Consider the following 19,751-nt stretch of genomic DNA (forward strand, 5'->3'; position numbering starts at 1 on the left):
AACCTATTGCAATAAAACGGCAATTTCATACTTTAACCCCTAATATCAACAATCATTATCTTGGAAATCGGCGTTCGAAATTCGAGTATTTAGACTTCCTCTATAATTGTAAGTCAATGATTTCCTCCTAGCATCGTGATTCAGTTTTTTTATTTATTTTGTTTACCAACAGCTATTACATTGACACTTATTTACTATATACCTTGATTCGTGTTTTTAAATTTAATACACAGCTAATCACAGGTAAACACCTCATGCAAAAATGGCAAAGAAATCTTTTCAACTTAACTATATATTATTATTACAAACAAATAACTTAATCTACGTGTACCTATACAACAAAATGCTATTTTATTATTAGTATTTTTCAAAAACAAAGGCAACAATCTCCATGTACATCCAAATATACTCACTAATATAAATAGTGAATATAGGTAAGTCAAAAATTCTGTATAAGGGTGGGTTCGTACCGTATGTACTTTATATGTAGTACTAAGTAAATACTTGTAGTTTATGTAAGTAAAGACTAACCAGTCACTTTGGAATTTGATTCTAGCCCTAGCTGTAGATAGCTACAGCTTTTTGTCGTTTGCAGTGTGGCCCCTGGGGGCCACAAGTGAAATACTTTGCTGTGGAGTTTTGCGTTCGTCTTATTTTGTCGTTGTGCTCTGGTTACAACTACCTGGCGGCGTTTCTACTCCTCACCAAGTGTCGGAGTTACAGGTACGCTTTCGCATTCTTCCGTAACTCCGACAGTGTGTGGTTCGATTGGACGCTGAATCCCATCTCGCTTTCCGGGGAGAGTTCTTGTCTCCCCATCAGCAGTCTTGAGAGGCAGGCGTGGAACACGTACGCCGCCACCTCGGGTCCATCAGTCTATGAGCGACAGATTTGTTTTTATAATGTCAAGTAGCGGACGAATAAGTCGTCCGCCCGATGGTAAGCTACTCGGCTGTCCATAACAGTATCTGTGCCCTTCAAAACCGGAAAACAGTAAGGCTGACATTACTGCTAGGCGGCAGAAATAGGTAAGGTGGCAAACTTCCCTGGATGAACTCTTAAAAGTCTCCAACACTCTAGGGGAATGTTAGAAACTTTTAAAGTCTTCTGCTCTACTGCTACTAATGTTAATGTAACTTAACCCAACCCATGTAGAGTAGATTTTTGCGTCAAGAAATATTTCTGCGTTTATATACCATTTTGAATATTAATGCACTGGCCTCAAGAACTCATGACACATGTTTGTGAATAATAGTGATAAAAAAGCACGAGAAAATGATTTTCAGTTAATTGGATAAATTTTTTGAAATAATGGAAAATTTTGTTATATCGTCAAATACATTTGATATACGTGTTACCAACATTGTAAAAATTTTGTGAAGCAAGCATGACAGTTATATAGTAATAAATGACAGTAATTTGGAAAACTTGTAGTTATTTTGTGTTAAACGTGACGTTTAGTAGTTATTTCGCCCTTTATGTCACAAAACATGTTTTATTTCATAGAACACTAAACTGCTATGTAAGTTGTTGTAAAATAAATTACAATGCAGATTATTTTAATGCTAATTCTATCATGACAAATGTCCAGTATCGGAGTAAAGAACATACTTTTCAAATGTGGCTTCCTTTTTTTATAACGAATATTTGTATTGGTGGATACCAAGCTCAATGGTCACTACTGCGAAGGTCGGTTAAGAGCCTGGAGATTTTGTAGTGACAACTTCATTTTTTTTTTCTTATTTATTTATTTATTTACTTATATACATTTTTACATTCGTTTATACGACACTGAAACCCTTGAGGGGTTTAAAAGTGTATCACGTCTGACAAATTTGACGTTGGATAACAAATCTAATACTAAACTAAACACTAAACACTTACATTTACATACATACATATAACATTCAAGGATAAACATTTAGGTGTGCATACTCCATAGTCAACCTCATCGTCACTTTCCATTACGTGAGATGGAGGTCAAATGCGCACTAGTATTTAATAAAAAAAAATCAAATTCTTATTCTAGCCATACGAAATGGTTTCCTCCTTTCATGAACTGTTTTCAAGGGCAACGATTACAAGGTGCTTTTTACAAAGGCACTATGAGTCACTTATTATATCTACCCATTGAGTATACCTACCGAAATCTATAACAAGTACGTGCGAAGCATTGAATACTGAATGAAAAGGAAAGAAAATGCTATCGGATATTCGGTATGTGTATGTCCGTAAATATAGCAAAACTAACATGTGTTGTGCAAGTTTTAAATACAATTTCATTTATAATTAATAGATTTAGGGGGGACTCGTTTACCGTCTCACATCGGTCCGAAATAATACCTGTCAAATAAGTAATATTCGACCAATTTAAAATACGCATGACGCGAACGAAGCTTCATACTTTACATTGTCTTTTTTTATTTGGTCGGGTATTACTTATTTGACACTATGGTTTCGGACGTATGTCGGACGGTGAACGGGAGTGGATACCCAAGACGTCACTTTGCAGAAATCCATGTTAATAAAAATGGAAGTTAAATCATGCAAAATAGCTGTGTTTGTATTGAATGCTTTTTTCATGCAGTTAATTTTCCCAGTCTCCCTTCGCAAAAAATTGAAACACAAGCGACTTTCAATCGAACAGATTCATCGAATGAGAGTCGTATAATCAACCCCTAAGGATGCCTCGGAGAGAGGCGAAACACGTGACGGGTTTAATTTTGGTGGTGGTATTTGTGACTGTAGTGCAGCACGATTTTGTTTTTATTTTTTGTTTTTTAAGGCACACACTTCTAACACCGCCACAAACTATAAATAGATCCACCTACTATATATTATCCTTAAAGAGGTCCATTGTACCACGATTTCGTTTAAGTAAGGTAAACGATTCTTTTATGGGGAACTGTATACCTTTTTACATTAAGATTCCGGAGCATCTATTAAGTATATTAACTCTATATAATCTAGTATATAAAATCTATTAAATGTAATTCAAAACTTACATTAAAAGTATTTTAATTGAAAAGTCATGTTACAAAATTGTAGACTACATGTTAGATAAAGATGCATGGAAAGACAACATGAGTCTAGATTGCACTCATATATGATTCAAAGTGTATTCTACAGCATTTAAGTTTATTTGAAAAGAGCAATCCCTAGAGTTTCTTTTTCGTTCTTCTCAGGGAAGTCGACACAGTGAACGAGGAGTAGTTAAAAAAATTATGTTTTCAAGTGTAAACATTTTACATATGACATAAATTTCACTTTAACTTTGACTAGAATACAAAAATATTGTTATTATTAACGAATAAAAACTTCTCCCATGTTTTACAAATTCTAGTTTTCAACAAGGATTACGAAAATTACCTAAGTTTCTTATTTGCTTAATAGTTTTCGAGCAATGAAACATTGTTTAAGCTTGGGACATTTAATACTGAAAATGTAAGATTCCGCGAATTATGTGCCTGGGAATGGACACTTTTCAATATCTATACAATAAAATACGATATACAGCGTTCATAAATCATAGACGTTTTCCAAACCTATAAATAATTGTAGAGTCTTCTATGTGAGTGATGTTGTAGTTATCACTGCAAAGCAACAACACTATAATATGTTATATAAAGAATGGAGGGGTCAAGATTTTAGAATGCTGAATACGCCATTCTGTGGGCGTGTTTCAATTGAACGCACCACAGAACATAAACACATAATTACAAGGACTGCATGACATTACGTTATTTAAACAATTGTATGATGCACAATGTAGTTTCGGTGAGTTATGCAAAAAATTACACGCACTTGCATTATATGTTAGGCTATATGTAGAAAAGAATAGAACGGACTAGAATATCATTATTTAGCTCAGTGCAATATTTTGCTTGTCACAAACAAATGCGGAAGCGAAACGCTTCGCGCGAATCCTGGGAATATCCACAACAAAGGGATGGAACCCCAGCTTACGTCTAGTCCCCCGATGATGGAAAGGGGAAGGGGAAACTAAGTAAGAAATTTAAAAAAACCCGCTTATAGGAGGTTGTAGATCTCTTTTGCTGATTTCAGATTTGTTAGTAAATCTATTTTGCTAAAAATGTTACGCTGTAAGGGCGGCAGAATAGATGTTAAAGTAAAGGCCCCCCATATACGGGACGATTTGTCTTCACGATCCATCGTTTCAGATGGGTCGAAACGATGAATCGATAATGCGTGGTTATGTTATTAACGATTAACTTGAAAGCCAGAGTGGTAGCGACGGCTCTATACGATTATCATGACGATATATCGAAACGAGGAATCGTTTGTATATGGGAGTTTTAATACAGTCTACCTGCCCCAGTAGGAGATAAGCGTGATAGTAAGTATGTATGTAATAGTGCTGGCTAAATAAGGGATACTGACTGCCTGAAACTGGTGACCGCTTGTGTCGGTGCTGAATGTCATGCAGTTGTCTGAAGGAGCCGTTGATGCGGTGAAGGGCTACGTCATGCGGCGAATTGAATATACGTCCTCCGAGGCCCAAATTATCCAACAAATGCTCGAAGCCCTGGAAAAATTTTAAATATAATGTACTACGCTTTGTTAGTTTGTTGTAATAGTACATATAAGTCCTTGGTAAGGGCTGACTATGGGCAGGTACTAGCAACTAGGAGATACGCGCCTTTAATATAAAATAGTATGAGAATACTGACCATTCTCTACGTATTTTATATCTGGAAATAAATTTTATTATAGGTAGGTACTTTATAATGTAGATAGTATGGAGAGTTGCTGTTCAGTTGATATTGTTATGTGTTCTGTTTTCTATTGTTGTGTATGGTAAATTAATGGTTTAGATGAGAGTACAATGGAAAACAAATATTTTTCTTTTGATCTGGTAGATATTATTTCTGTGACTCTAGTTAGTGAAAAGGGGTACAAGTACAAAAAGCCAACTTTACAAGGAAACGTGAAAAATACTTAACGCTTAAAATCACATTAAGCTGTTTATCGCGTCTCCTTGTAAAGTTGGGTTTTTGAACTTGTACCCCTGTTTACTATAGCCACAGATTTATTCCTAGAAAAGCTCTAGCACGAAAGTATTATAAGTCAAGTGGCTATGTGATCATCGAGTCAATATACACATACATACGTTAGTTTAACTTTTTCATGGACAGTATATTTCTTGTGCAAGTGTTTATGTTGATTTAAAAATAAATGTTCAATGTATGTAAATTATGGAATTTTGTAAGTACATTGTTGATACTTCTCTGCGGAGAATTAGACGACAACTACACAGAATGCACTTAGAAATCGCTTTGTAAACTCTGTAGTTGGTTTTTTGAGATCCATATAGCGATACTGGGTACCCCGATTATTATATTCTATTAATTAACTTAAAGTTAAATATTAGTAAACGCTAACTCCCCATGAACGGGTTAAAAAGTGCATATCCACCATTGAATGGCGTCAAATTGTATTTGTTAGGTAATAAATTTAAAAATATTTTTGTTATTATTTCTTCACTATTACATGACTACAGGACTGTAGCATACCATCAGATGCACGACTTGTTCGTCCCACACTAGATATTTAAAAAAAACTTAGGCGGAGGGTATTATATTCATAGGCAGATTTTTTTCTCCAGTACTCCAGTTTTTCAACTGTTGTTTTGGAAATTTTAATATAATATGTGAACGCTTAACGAGCAAGTACGGTAGATTGTAGCAAAAGTAAGTAGCTTGAAGGAATAATGTATTTTTTTTCTTTGTTTAATGTATACATTTTACAAAGGTTAAATACATGCAGCTGTTCCTCAAAAACCACTGAGTGTTTCGTGCACAGTGATTGGCTCTATTTTCAAGTATTTTCTTTATTTTGTTTACATTTCCCTTCCACATACGAATATTGAATGCACGCAGTCAGTCACTCAGTAATTTAGGAATTGTATAATCTAGTTTTTCAGCACAATACACATTATTTCTAGTGAGAAGAAATTTCTTAGTATTTAAGATTTTTTATTTTTTTGATCTCTGGTATACAGATATATTTTGTATATACATATATCTACAATTCTATATCCCACTGCTGCGCACGAGTCTCCTTTCAGGAGAAGCCATAGTCCGCCACGCTAACCCAATGCGGTTTGGGGACATCACACGTTTTCAGAGGGTTGTGAACCTTCTTCGACGTGCAGTTTTCATCACGATATTTTTCCTTCACCGAAAAGCTGATGGTACATTTCTAATTCAATTTCGCATACAAATTCCGAGAAACTTAGAGGTGTCAGCCCGGATACGAATTCACGGCATCTGCTTTAGAAGCGGTAGGTTATGCTAACCATGCATGGTTTAGATATACATAACTAAGTTTTTGTACATCAAAACAATTGTCCTAATATTTTTAAAATAAATATATAAGTACTTATTATATATGCAAAGCTACAAGTTCCTACTCACTGGCAGAAATATGACGCATACTTTTCGTATGGTGGAAAAAAAATATTTATACCGTTTCAAAAAATACAAGGTGACCTGAATGTGGAAAATTAAAACAAATATCAACAGCCGGCAAAAAGACAGCTGCTTTTTGTTTATGTCACTGCCTACCTTTCATTGTCAATAAAATATTTGTACATGTAAGAATATGTATTTTTCAATATAACGAATATTTATTAATACATGGCGCTATTGTATCTACAATAGCGCCATGTATTAATAAAATTTCTTTCTTTGCATTCTTTTCTCTTGGAAGTTATACCAAATAGGTCAGAAGTATTTTCGGGAAAAATACATATAATAAGACAGATAATCACAGAATAAGGATAACTCTGAGAATACCCAGACCAGAACCAACTTAAAAAGTACTGCCACCTTACCGATTTCTGCCGTCAAGCAGTTACTGTGATCTGGTTTAGAAGGGTAAGGGTGCTGGTGAAATTACAGGCACATGGAACTTGTCAACTTACGTCTCAGGGTGACGGGCGCAGGGGCAATGCCCATAAGATCTTTGCGATTTAAAGCTCTGAATGGCACTGCAGCTGCTATGGACACCAGGTCCGTTACTTGGTATTATAAAAAAAAAAGAAAACCATCGGCTGGTGAAGTTCCGGGTATGTTACATCGACAGCATAAGCACACGCCGTAATCTTAGCCGACCACGCGCCGCAGACCGAGTACACGGCTCGTATCTTGTAGAAATTTATGTGGTGAGAACATAATTGGAAATCCCCACGAGATTTAAGTATCTAATTACAAAAACATAGGTACTAGTTGGCGTTGGCTTATCAATGTCATTGCATGGAATTGCAAAAAGTCAAGATCAAGGTTGCATTGAAAAAGTTAAATGTTTATTACCACCGAATTTGATTTCACCAAAGATAATTATAATCCCTTATATCTAAGTAGGTAGTCAGGACAATTCAAATCAAATTTAATTCGTTACTACGACTAAATAAATTGTTTATTTAAAGTAACACTATATCTATTTAATAATCTTATTTGATGATAACATATTTTTTAACGATATTTTATATTCGTGTATGTATTTTCTTACATTAGGTGATAAAATAATTTAGAAAGTTCTCGAGTTTTCCTTGATCAAACTAACAACTTTGTAAACAAACTTTCCCTTCCTCTTATTAAGTCGTAATAGAGTGCGTCTTTGCATAAATTCCTTTTATTTAGTAGTTTCGCTTTTATAAAAATAAGTTTATTACAAACTTGTACTTAAATACTCAAAAATTGAAATTTTCAAAGTTTCCTATATACTTTTAAAATAAATAAACAAAACACTTTCATAATACTATGTATAATAATGTGTAATAAAATCATTTTGTAATTCGACAAGCAACAATACGAGTAAATACGTTGAGGTGACTATCTCTTAAACTAGCTTCCTAATCGATAAGGAATTAAATGTTAAATAAATTTTATTGCACAATCTCAAGGTGGACCTAGCAGGTAAACAACGCGTCTTAATGTTATCAAACGATTTAATTCCCTTGTTGATGGATACCGATCACCGTTGCATGTAATACGTTCACGTGTTTTAGGACATATTGTCTTCGCGGCTATAATTCTTCAAGCTTCTTACAATAAGTAGATAACACGTTTAGATTAGCGATTTTGTCTCAATATTCTGAAGAGTGGAATGGTAACTAGTTTTTGTAACAAAATTGTACATGGCAAAGTGACTGTACGTCAATTGTGTAATTCGCGAAAGAAGCACGACCTCTTTTTTAACTCGTATCTTTTGTACGTTGCAAATGACATAGAGTTCATTATGCTATGGTTACAAAGACTCCATTCCATTCCGTAGGCAATGTAAATCGAGCCTTGATGCTTAAAATTTAATTTCAAAATTACGTAAAATTGACATCGGTGAGTTATTAAATAAAGGAAATGAACAAGCGGAGGAGCGGTATCATGTACAATGAATATAAGCGCCCAGATACACGAGGAGAAAGTTTTCGCGCGGCCGCCGCGCGGCTACCGTCTAGTTACCACGCCTTCATGTACATTAACAACATTTAAATTCCTCTGAATTAATAAATAAGAATAAATCCGGCGCCGCGTAGACCAAATTCAAGCCAACGTCGCCCGCGTGCTCCGGACGCTCATTTAAGTTAAAACGTAAAAGCTAAGTAAGTAGAGCGTATTTTGCCATGACAGTAGACGCACGCGATCGCTGCGCGGCGGCAACGCGATCTCTATTCGGCGACCGCACGGAGACCGCGCGGGGTGGGCGCGATGAAATTCGTGTCGAATAAAAGCGCCTCTTAGTGTTTATACCGGTCACCTATTCGTATCTTTGCGTACATAATTCTCGGACATACGTAATAAATAATTAATTGAGTGTGAGCTATGAGTGCATGCGTTTAAAAAAATAAATAAAAAAATTTGTAGATAGGATTGTAGATGGTGATGGTTCGTGTAAATCGCGATTATAGTCCCTATTTATCTACATCTATACATATAATATTTATCTACATATGTATGAGTGTGTACAGAACGTTTGTCTAGAGGTTGCATTGGCTTGGGTAAATTTTGTACATAAAAAAAAAGAATATGATATATATTAATTGTTGTAAATGCTCTCACTGATCGATGTGTCTATTGGAGGGACACCTGTATATACCTCCACAATTACACTAGTAAATCTACTCCTGATTCAGTGTTGGCACCACTGAATTAAGAGTGCAGTAGTATTTACTAAAATTTGAAAACTGTTTACGGAATCAGTGCTTACCGGTGTTGGTTACTCGTTTAGTCACTATTTCTAGTTATAGCTATTTACTATTTGTAGTGTGTAACTGTTTGTTGACCCCATCAATAAATTAAAAAGAAAAACTAGAATAACACAGGAAATAAAACATAGGTACCTGTTAAATACAGAATGCGTCAAATTCTTATCGACTATTTTATGCCAATGTGGAGTCAATACAATTATTGAATCACTTTTAAGCAATCTCTATATTTTGGAATAGTTTTTTATTTTCTATTATTTTTCTGAGCAGCTGCGTTATGAATGTGCGAATTATAATCGCCTTTATTAATGTTATTTTTATTTTAAGAATGGAAATTGAAAACATATTACTTACTTAGTTAGCAAAAGACAAAAATAGAAAATGATTTGCTTTCGCCATATAGGAGGTTATCCAAAAGGAATGTAAGTGCGAAATGACAATGAAACGAGAGCCAACAACAATAGAACCGACAATCACGTGACAAACACTGCACAGCTAAGGCACCATCTGCTTCAAACAATGTGAAGGTACAATAGGTACTTTTTAGCATTCGATCGTACAGTATGCTAACTTGACTGATTCAAAAGATTAAGTTTGTGATAATAAGGACATAGTCTCAATACATACCCTCAATCCGCATTCGGCCAATAATTTAAAATAATTAATATAAATTATAAATTGGCGTTTCGTATGAGGAGGTATCAACCTACGCACACAAACAATCACACGCGTCAACTTTTCAGGTTTACTTTTTATGATACCAAGTGAAGGAACGAACACGGTGGCAACTGTTATAATTATCAATCAGAACAAGGAGGTCCTCAAGTCACTTGTTTATGGTCTGATAATATACATATTTCAATCATCATAATCCTGTTTAAGAACCAGGCTTGTCGGTGTAGTCTCCTATACTCCTCACGGTTCATGGACAGCTGCTTGACCTCTTTATAGCTGCTCATTTTGATGTTCTTCTTTATTTGCTCACTGTACGCTATTCTTGGTCTTCCTCCTTTTTCTCCTTCTATTTTCCTCTCATTTACAATTCTCACAAATTCGTCATTATGTAACAAATGTCCAAACATTTACCCCTTCTGTTATCTATTGATTTAAAAGATTTATGTCTTCCCTAATCCTAACATGTTGAAGGTATGACGCTTACTTGGTGGTAAACGACACGCCTATCCATAACAGTTGCGGAGACACTCAACGCTTTAAGTCGCAAAGATCTTGAGGGGCACTGCCATTACGCACCCTGAGACACAAGTTATTAAGTATGCCTGTAATTTTACCAGAACCCTTACCCCTTAAAACCGGAACTCACATTACTGTGTGGCGGCATAAATAGTAAGGTATCGGTACTTTCCTAGACGCACAGGTAAGGTATCAGTACTTTCCTAGACGCACTATTTTCATAACGAGCTCTACTGTTAGTATTTGGTCTGCTTCTAGGTACAACAGCATGCAGTCAGTTTCGAGTATGCTAATGTAATCCTGAATTTAAATTTGTCAACAAATTCACTTCCGTAATTCCCGTCTATACAAAAATGTAAACAATGGTGTCACTATAAAAAAAAAATTGAGAATTATTGTATAAATGTCGAGAAAAGTTTCACCAGTCGTATTTTTGTTTTGCCATTGAGTTGAATAAACCATCAAGTAATTATTACCTTTTACCGTTACTAGTTCACTTCTAAAAATCAAGATGTTTCAGATACGTATAATTGATATTATACGTATCTGAAACATCTTAAATAAAAAAAAATGATTATATTCTTTTAAGTATGGTAACTGGTACTTCTGATTCTCCGACTATTGGTCACGTCGACTGCAGATAACGCTTGCAGTTGAACTCTCGACTGCTTGCAGTTGATCACTACTGCACACATTAACTGCAGACTTGCAGTCAACAACCTCCAGAATAAGGAGATCCTCAAGTCACTTGTTTATGGTCTGATAATATACATATTTCAATCATCATCATCCTGTTTAAGAACCAGGCTCTTGTCGGTGTCGGTTTATACTCCTCACGGTTCATAGACAGCTGCTTGACCTCTTTGTAGCTGCTCATTTTGATGTTCTTTATTTGCTCACTGTACGCCATTCCTGGTGTTCCTCTCTTTTTTTCCTTCTATTTTCCCCTCAATTACAATTCTCACAAATTCGTCATTATGTAACAAATGTTCAAACATTTACCCCCTTCTGTTCTCTGTTGTATTTAAAAGATTTATTTCTTCCCTAATGTTGAAAACATTTAATATAATTTCGGGAAATACTAAAAATTTAGCAACGCTTTTGTAAATGACACTAAATAAGTTGTCCAGTTATACTTAGATATTTCAAAGATATATTATTATTATTTTATTAACAATAATGACAAAAAATGTGTAAGAAAAAAGGCCCATATTATTACGAGTAACTGTGCGGTTGTGTGTTACAAGTTTTATGTTACAAGAGTATGTGTACAGTATCTGTATGTTATTGCGTTTCAGTTTCAAAATGTTATGTTTGTATCATTTTTAACACTAAAATCAGAACAGAAGTGTATTACCATACCATACATACATACAGAGGTACGATAACAAATGAAAATGTATTGTTTTTGGTATCACACAGTAGCGGATAAGTAGAATCATGTAAAATTATGTACTAAATTATTAATGGAATCCAAAGCATCTGATAAACTTGATTTGTCTGATAGCGCGATTGCATGTCTGGTGAGTCAATGTAAGAAAGTATATTTGAACCAGTGATGTTAGTTCACTTCTATAATATGTACTAAGGTGAAATGAGACCCAAAATAAACGTTTTGGCGTATGTGGACCACACGAAAAGTAGGTTTTTCGATATTAAAAACTACGGACTCGACTTGTTTTTTTTTATTGGTAATGAAAACAGGCAGTAAATTAAGGGACCCGAAACACGATTGACTAAACTTTGCTCGATGAAAATATACATATAATTTATGCAAATTTTTCATTTTTTACTACATTCAACTACGGAAAAATTTGTTTCATTTGATGGCTATTAGAGATATTTCAATAAATTTTTCTTTCTCGTGTTCCGTAACAAATACGTCAGGGTACTTTGAGATTATTTTACAGTAAGACAGTAGGTTTACATATAGTGCAACCAATTTCGTTGCGTCTACCTCACAAGTTTCAAAGCCTACGCGATCGCTATACCATTTTGCCTTAAGAATGTTTATTTTGTTTTTGTTGTTGTTTTTGTGTTTTTGTAGCGACTTGGAGTTAATATTATGTTATAAATATTAAATGAATGAAAAAAATTAATAAAATGATATTTTAACTAAGTAGTCTACTATATAATAGTAGTAGATTCAGCTAAGGAATAGAACTCCCTGCCTGCAAATTTATTCCCTGAACGTTATAACTTGGGCCTTTTCAAGGCAAGAGTGAATAGGTGTTATTTAGGTGTGCATGATACATCGTCACTTTCCATCAGGTGAGATAGAAGTGAAAAGCACTCTTTTTGTTAAAAAAAGAAATTAGCCTACATCGTAAACGTAATTGGGACAAAAGTAAATCGATAACAATTTCTTTCAGGAATTTAAATTTAAAATCATTAAATTTTAAATAGCATGTAACAAATACGAAATTGACAGAACAGCGTCAAATAAGTAGAAGTTTGTTTATTATTTTCATATAAAGGTATATTACAATAGTAAGGTCGCCTGTTGCACATTAACTTAATATTTTGAATGTTAAATTACTGTTTTGTGTTGTCACTATAATTTTAGATGTAATAAAGAATATTTCATTAATTAAAAATCTCGAACTGAAAATACGCTTGATTTTTTTACTTTTGAAAATTAACACATTAAGTAAAAAATACGCATCCAATAAATGTATTATACCAATTTTATGTAATGCTGAACAGAATAAAGATATGTATAAATAATAATAAAGATATATATATATATATATACCGAACAGAAGATGTGTGGTAGCCCCATAAGTTTTTGAAACCATTTTGTAATTACTGGTATTTACCCAAAAAATACTTTTCGACATTCGAAACTTTCACGGAAGAAGTACAACAATGGAAGTGCCTTAAGCCTTGATTATTATCAGAACAGATATCGCCAAAATTTTCACATTCTTAATTTGAAACACTAAAAAATCTTAATATTGATCGTAGTTTCAAATGTAAAAAGAAATAACAAATTCTGGATTGATAATATAGTTTAAACTTTACACCCTGTTGGCATATCGTTGAAAGTTCAACACCATCAGTATCTATTATTCAAGTTACGACGTTTTGATATTACATTGAAATTTCAATCAATGTCCTGCCATCTAGCTGAACGACGAATTGGAGTAATTAATTTAGTTCTCCAAAAAGGAGCAACCATATTGCAGGGGTATAAGCTTTACTTGCGTTTCCAGTACCAAAAAAAATATTTCGATAGACAGAAAATTCAAAATTTATTAAAAAAAAGACTTTCCGATGATATGAAATACTACCACGGGTAATATTTTTGGTGCGGCTATAATTTTTGCAGTCCAAAACAGCACAATAAAGCCTTTTTCTAGGATTTTAGAGAATTTGCACGAAAGAATGACACACCATATCATATAAAGCGAAAATGGCGGACAGAGCTTAGATAGGTCTTTCGAGACCTATAGTTGGCACGCGTAGGACGCTAACTAACCACTTCTACTGTACTTGTTGTTTGTGCTGTGGGCGCTGGGTCCTATTCCCAAAAGGAATAAATTGAGAAGTGAAGCTTTCAAAAGTGGTTCTATTGTAGGTTTCTAGGTCGAGTTGAATTTCGTTGTTTAGGTACTCATAGTGCAGGGAATTAGCTTGTTTGAGATCAGGTAACTGGTGTGGGTGTCTTACGCACACACTATATATATACATACCTAAATCGCAGATGCAACCAAATACTGTCGTAACTCACTCCATGTGACGCTTGTGTAACAATGTAAATGTCATTTAAACTTCTCTCTTATGGCTTTAATCCTTTAGGCCCTTAATTATCTCCATAGAGGAGACCTAGGGCTTGTAGAACCGGTCCGAATCCTAAAATTTCATTCCCAGTGCTGGAATTGGTTTAGTAACGGTACTCCCGGTGTTCCCGGTACTTCTTTCTTCTTCTTCTTCAAAAGCTTGAACTGTTGGTATCTGTACCTATTCAGTAATTTACGCATAATAATAATACCATAAATAATAAAGAAAAACTTCATTATATAATTAAATTGTTTTGTTAAAAATATCTATTTGAAAGATAATTACTATTAAATTTAACATAACATATTATTCTAAAATCACATTGTAGTTAAGTTATAAGTAACATCATAATGACAGTGTGTCCGTACGAAATTGAAAACGGGCGATGTTACTCATAGCTTAAGTAGGTAGGTAGCTCCTTGCTATAACCGGGAGTACCGGTACTCTATAATCGCGGCACCGGGACCGATTGCACCTCGCCAGTATCGAGATTTCTCGGTATTTCCGGAACCTGGAATTCCCGGGAGCGAGCTGTAGTCACGGCTGACTATGTCAGTTTGATCCGAAAAAATACCCTTTTTAAGTTTATTTATTGCATAGTTTTTTTTAGACTTTTTACACTGTAGTATACAGGTTGATAAAAAAATCACTGTCTATATTTTTACATTCAGTAATATAACCCATTAGTAAAATAAAATATGAAAAATGCCCCATTTGTTTTCTGTTAACATTTCCCAATAATTTCTATCACGTGGTATCCTCAAAGTAGTAAGTAAAAATCGATTCCTCGAGCCATTTTCGAGCCATTAGCGCTGGCATGTCTGAGCGTCGAGTGTTTTATATTAAAAAAAAATACATGTAACCGTGTCTATTAATCATAGGGTGTCAATAAAATAGTTATTGATTCTCTTATCACCCTGTATACTACAATAGTACCGTAGCCTTTTAATAAACTAAAGATAACTAACTCGTAAGAGCAATATTTAGAAAAAAATATATAGAAAAGAAATATTTACGTTCATGCACTTCTTGGAGTAACACTCGTTGATGTCTTTTGCATGATAATTATTGAAAAGATGATTCACTTCTGGTGTTGTGTTCCTATTATTGTCATTTTTCGTTTTTTATTTTCGGGATTTTCCGGTGTTTTCGGAACTGGGAATTCCCGGGAACAAAGCCTAAGGAGATCTGTGCTCGGCAGTGAGACTTCATATTTCAGAAACTTTTGCGAGCGTGTTTACAATAACTCACGAAATTTTTATGGCAATCGGATTATTCGATATAAAATGGCGTAAAAGACAAAATACAAAGTTTAAATTGAGTTTTTAAGTTTTCGCGATTGTACACAACTTTTCATAACCATGGGAACTGCAAAAGGCCCGAAACGTTAGTTTGTGTGAAAAAACAAATTTACGCAACGCGTACCAAGTTTAACATTTATTTATATAACTATGTTAATGTAAAAGCTTTACTTTTTTAACTTTTTTTGCAAAAAATAATGCTTTTATGAAACAGACTGAAAGTGCTTAAAAATTTCATCATTTCTCATTTTATAAAATTGGCTTTTACGAACTTTCTTCTCGGAAGTATAGATATAGTCTAAACTTTTTTTTAAGAGGAGACCCGTGCCCAGCAGTGGGATCTAACACTCCAGAATCTTTTGTGGGCGTGGGCACACAAGTTTACAAAAGTTTTATCGCCATAGAATGAATAATAACGGAATGCTTACGAGACAAACAAACATACATCATTCATGCAATTTTATAGATATAGGTTCGTATGGTGTTGACCATATTTTAATTTAAATATCCCTTGTTTTAACTACGTGAGAAGACTTGTGTGTTGTATCAAAACTTTTGAAGAGGTATGAAATTCTGAACTCGCATTATTAAAACCTATAACATTTCTAAAAATTATTTTTTGTGAAATTACTCCACCAGTTTATTATAATTATTAATACAAAGATCGAACATTTAGGAAAATTCCTTCGATCCGGTCGGATTCGAACCGACGTCTTCCAGCAAACCGTGGCAGGCGTTATGCCAACTAAGTCTCGAAATGAACCAGCGGACCTCATGAATTTTTCTGTGCTTCTTTTATCGGATCTTTGTATTTGGTTTTTTCAACGACTTTTTAGCCGTGGCGCCATATATGAGAAATCTATGAAAGTATTTCGTCACCCAGTTAGATAACTTGACAGCTACCAGCGCAGCCCTGGCTAGAGATGTCGCTATTAACTGTATTTAAATTTGTATTGAATTGATATTCAATTATTTTTTTGTGAAATATCTCCACTAGTATGTTATAATTATTAATACGAACACTTAGGAAAAAAACCTTCCTATAACATTTTCTTTTCAGGAAATAGTTAAATTTTATTTTTATAATTGTAAACCCGAAATTTATTTTATACGGAAATAGTCAGTAGACATCACATTTACTTCCCGCTGCTAACGTCAAGAAGACAGAGTCGAGAAGTACCTTAAGCTTTACATTCAAGATTTAAACTCAACTCTATGTTCCTTGCACGGTCCTAGTAGATACATATATACAGAGTGCCTTGTGGAAGAGTTCGTCCAGGGAAGTACTGCGACCATACCTTTTTCTGCCGTCAAGCAGCTATGAGCATTATTGCGTTGCGGTTTTGAAGAGTAAGAGTGCTGGTGAAATTACAGGCACATGGAACTTTTCAACTTATGCCTCAGAGTGACAGGCGTAATGACAGTGTCCATCAGATCTTTGCGATTTAAAACTCTGTATGGCACTGGAACGCTTACGGACAGGCGTGTTGCTTAACACCAAGCACACGACTTTTTCGTCTCGTCACTTGGTATTATAAAAAGTGCGGTCGAAAGCCAAATTGTGGAGCTTGTTGTGCTCTTGAATGTACCTAATATTATTCAACAATTGTTGTATTAATATTTTCATAGTTATTTACTATATATCTTTGTACGCATTTTATGATGGCCGGGTTTACTATAGAGAACGATCTACTTTTTTCGGATTTCTCGCTTCGCAACTGAAACTCACTTTTTTATGGTATCAAGTGACGGGACGAACAAGTCATACGCCTGGTGGTAAGCGACACGCCTGTCCATAACAGTTGTAGTACCACTCAGAGTTTTAAATCACAACGATCTGAGGGGCACTGCCACTGTGAAGTTTGCAGCATCTGAACTCGGGCTCGGTTTAAAGTTGCAACGGAACCCGAATGAACCCCAATGCGAGTTTCATGTGATCCCAGAACTGGTTGTTTGTCAAAAATAATTAAATTTGAGTCGCATCAGTTACACCTCGAGAGATGACATAAAATTTGTATTGTCTGAACCCGAATTCATTTTCGATAGATATGCGCCCGTCACCCTGAGTCATAAGTTGACAGTGCCTGTAATTATGTAGGTATTGTCACTTTTCGAAAGTATGTACTTACTACAAAAACATTAGTTTACAAAGTTAGCTATTTGTAAATCTGTTCGAGTTTACCATACATCTATTGTAACATTTGTGAACATATGGCATTAAACAAGAGTTTATTATGCTTATTTCCGTTACTCGAGTTACATAATATCAATAAAATGATTTCCAAGGCAATTGCAAAAGTATTTAAGGTCGCCAAAATACACAGGTAGTATACGGTGGGTTTTAATCATAGTTTAATTTGTAGTAACTTCTGTTCTAGTCGTCTGGATATTGTATATTTTTCCAGGCAAGTTCAATATAGTTCTAGGTGGGGTCGTTCTCATTAGGTTAGGCTAGCGAGATGTGAACAAAACTCTACTTATAGCAGACCGAATTAAATTAATTGTTACACTATAGTAACAACAAAGGTATTTTAATCGCGTTAGTGAAGGTGGTAAAGTTAAGAATTTTTATGTAGCGGAAAACATTAAGTGAAGCGTTACCTAAGAGCATTAAATTTTATAAAATTATATTGTTCTGATAGCGATTCATAATATATTTATTTCACAGATAAACAAATTACTTTTGAAATAGTCAAATTATTAGTTAAACACTCATTCATAAGTGAGATTCATCTGTGTGAGTCAGGAACTCATCTCTTTTTTAATGGTTATTTGTTCACACTTACCATTTACAATAGTTATTTGAAAATATGAATGAACCAAACGTGTCACACCCATAGCTTTTCATGATTCATCTATTTACAATATTTTTTTTATATTATAATGTAGTTTTTGTTTCAGAGTAGTTTTAATGTCGTAAATGGATAATTTATTATAAACAGGAATCTTATTATAGACGCGTACACATTTTCTGACTTTGTGAAGACGATCTGCATTAAGAACAAAATTAAGAAAAAGTCAGGTTATTTTTGAAATGACGCAGGGTACGTTATATCTTAATTGAAAGTAAATTAATTGCATTAGTTTAAGTATTCATTAATTAATGGAAAGCTAGATGGATGGAAGGAGAAAATAACCGGAAAAATCTTAATGCAAATAACCCAAATTGTAAAAATTGGCGCACAAATAAGAATGGTGTGTAAATGAGGAAGCCTACACCCTACACTGCACATTCGCTGAAGAAATATTTAACGCAGAGTGCAAGGTAATAAGCTTTTTCGTAACATGGCAATGTGGTGCAATTAAATTGGATTGTGTTCAGAAAAACAAAACCTAAAACCTCCTGCAAGATACGACACCGTGGATCAATTTCTATACGTGGGCCAAAGATGATAACCAGTGGACTAGAAATACGAAACCGAATTGGGTATGTAAAGACAGCAATGACTCAACTGAACAGATATGGAGACAAGAATACCGTGGAGAACTCGCCGCACCAATGTCTCTATACTTGAGGAACTCAAGATAGAGAATACACATCGTCTGTCTTTAATGTGATAGGCTATTTTAGTCATGATGCACGTAGAGAAGCTGATAGCTTGAGCGTTTGATTGTGACTGCGAAGGTGGAAGGAAAGACATTGAGGCAGGAAGTCCTAAACGGTGTTCGGGTCAGATTTCCGAACAAATGGAGTTACCTGTCAGCGCCGTACTCCATCAGGCTTCTGAGCGAAAACGATGAAGACAGATAATTGGCAGGATGAAGTGGAGTCACGATCCTCAGCAGTGAGGAAGTGATTAAGAAGAGAAAAGAGAATAACAAATAAGTCAACCAAGCCAGGTTGAAAATCAGTATCGCATGGTACACAGCCACGAGAAACTAAACTAAGTCTGTTCCTTCCACGCACTGTTGCTGTTTTGTAATATGTTTTATTTTCTATTGTTATGTGTGATAAATATATGGTTTAAATGGTTTTTGAATTATTTAAATGTTGAAAAGAAACCCAGGCAGAGCACCTTTGACCACTCCAAATATGTTACTTATTTATTTTCCGAAACCAAAGCCCCTAAGTAACATTCACACACGTCAATTGAGCCTGTGAATACAATTGATATCGTAGTTCTCAAAGTACATTGAACTCTGCTGCTGATTGTAGTAGAAACTAAAAATTCAATACAAATAGAACATTGTTGGGATGTATTTATAAACAGTAACAATAACTGGGAAATTGTACCTTCCGAAGTACCGTG

At 34.6% G+C, this 19,751-nt stretch overlaps 1 protein-coding gene across 1 annotated transcript in view; it reads right to left on the minus strand.

Moving 5' to 3' along the window:
- The window catches only part of LOC113236248 (zinc transporter ZIP10), a 30,598-nt gene that overhangs the window by 6,199 nt on the left and 4,648 nt on the right, over nucleotides 1-19,751 (minus strand). The window contains exon 2 of the mRNA XM_026472256.1: nucleotides 4,402-4,546. Within this exon, the coding sequence (XP_026328041.1) occupies nucleotides 4,402-4,546 (145 nt within the window). The remainder of the gene's footprint in view (nucleotides 1-4,401; nucleotides 4,547-19,751) is intronic.

Source organism: Hyposmocoma kahamanoa, unplaced genomic scaffold (assembly GCF_003589595.1).
Source record: "Hyposmocoma kahamanoa isolate Upper Pololo Valley unplaced genomic scaffold, ASM358959v1 102, whole genome shotgun sequence".
NCBI lineage: Eukaryota > Metazoa > Arthropoda > Insecta > Lepidoptera > Cosmopterigidae > Hyposmocoma > Hyposmocoma kahamanoa.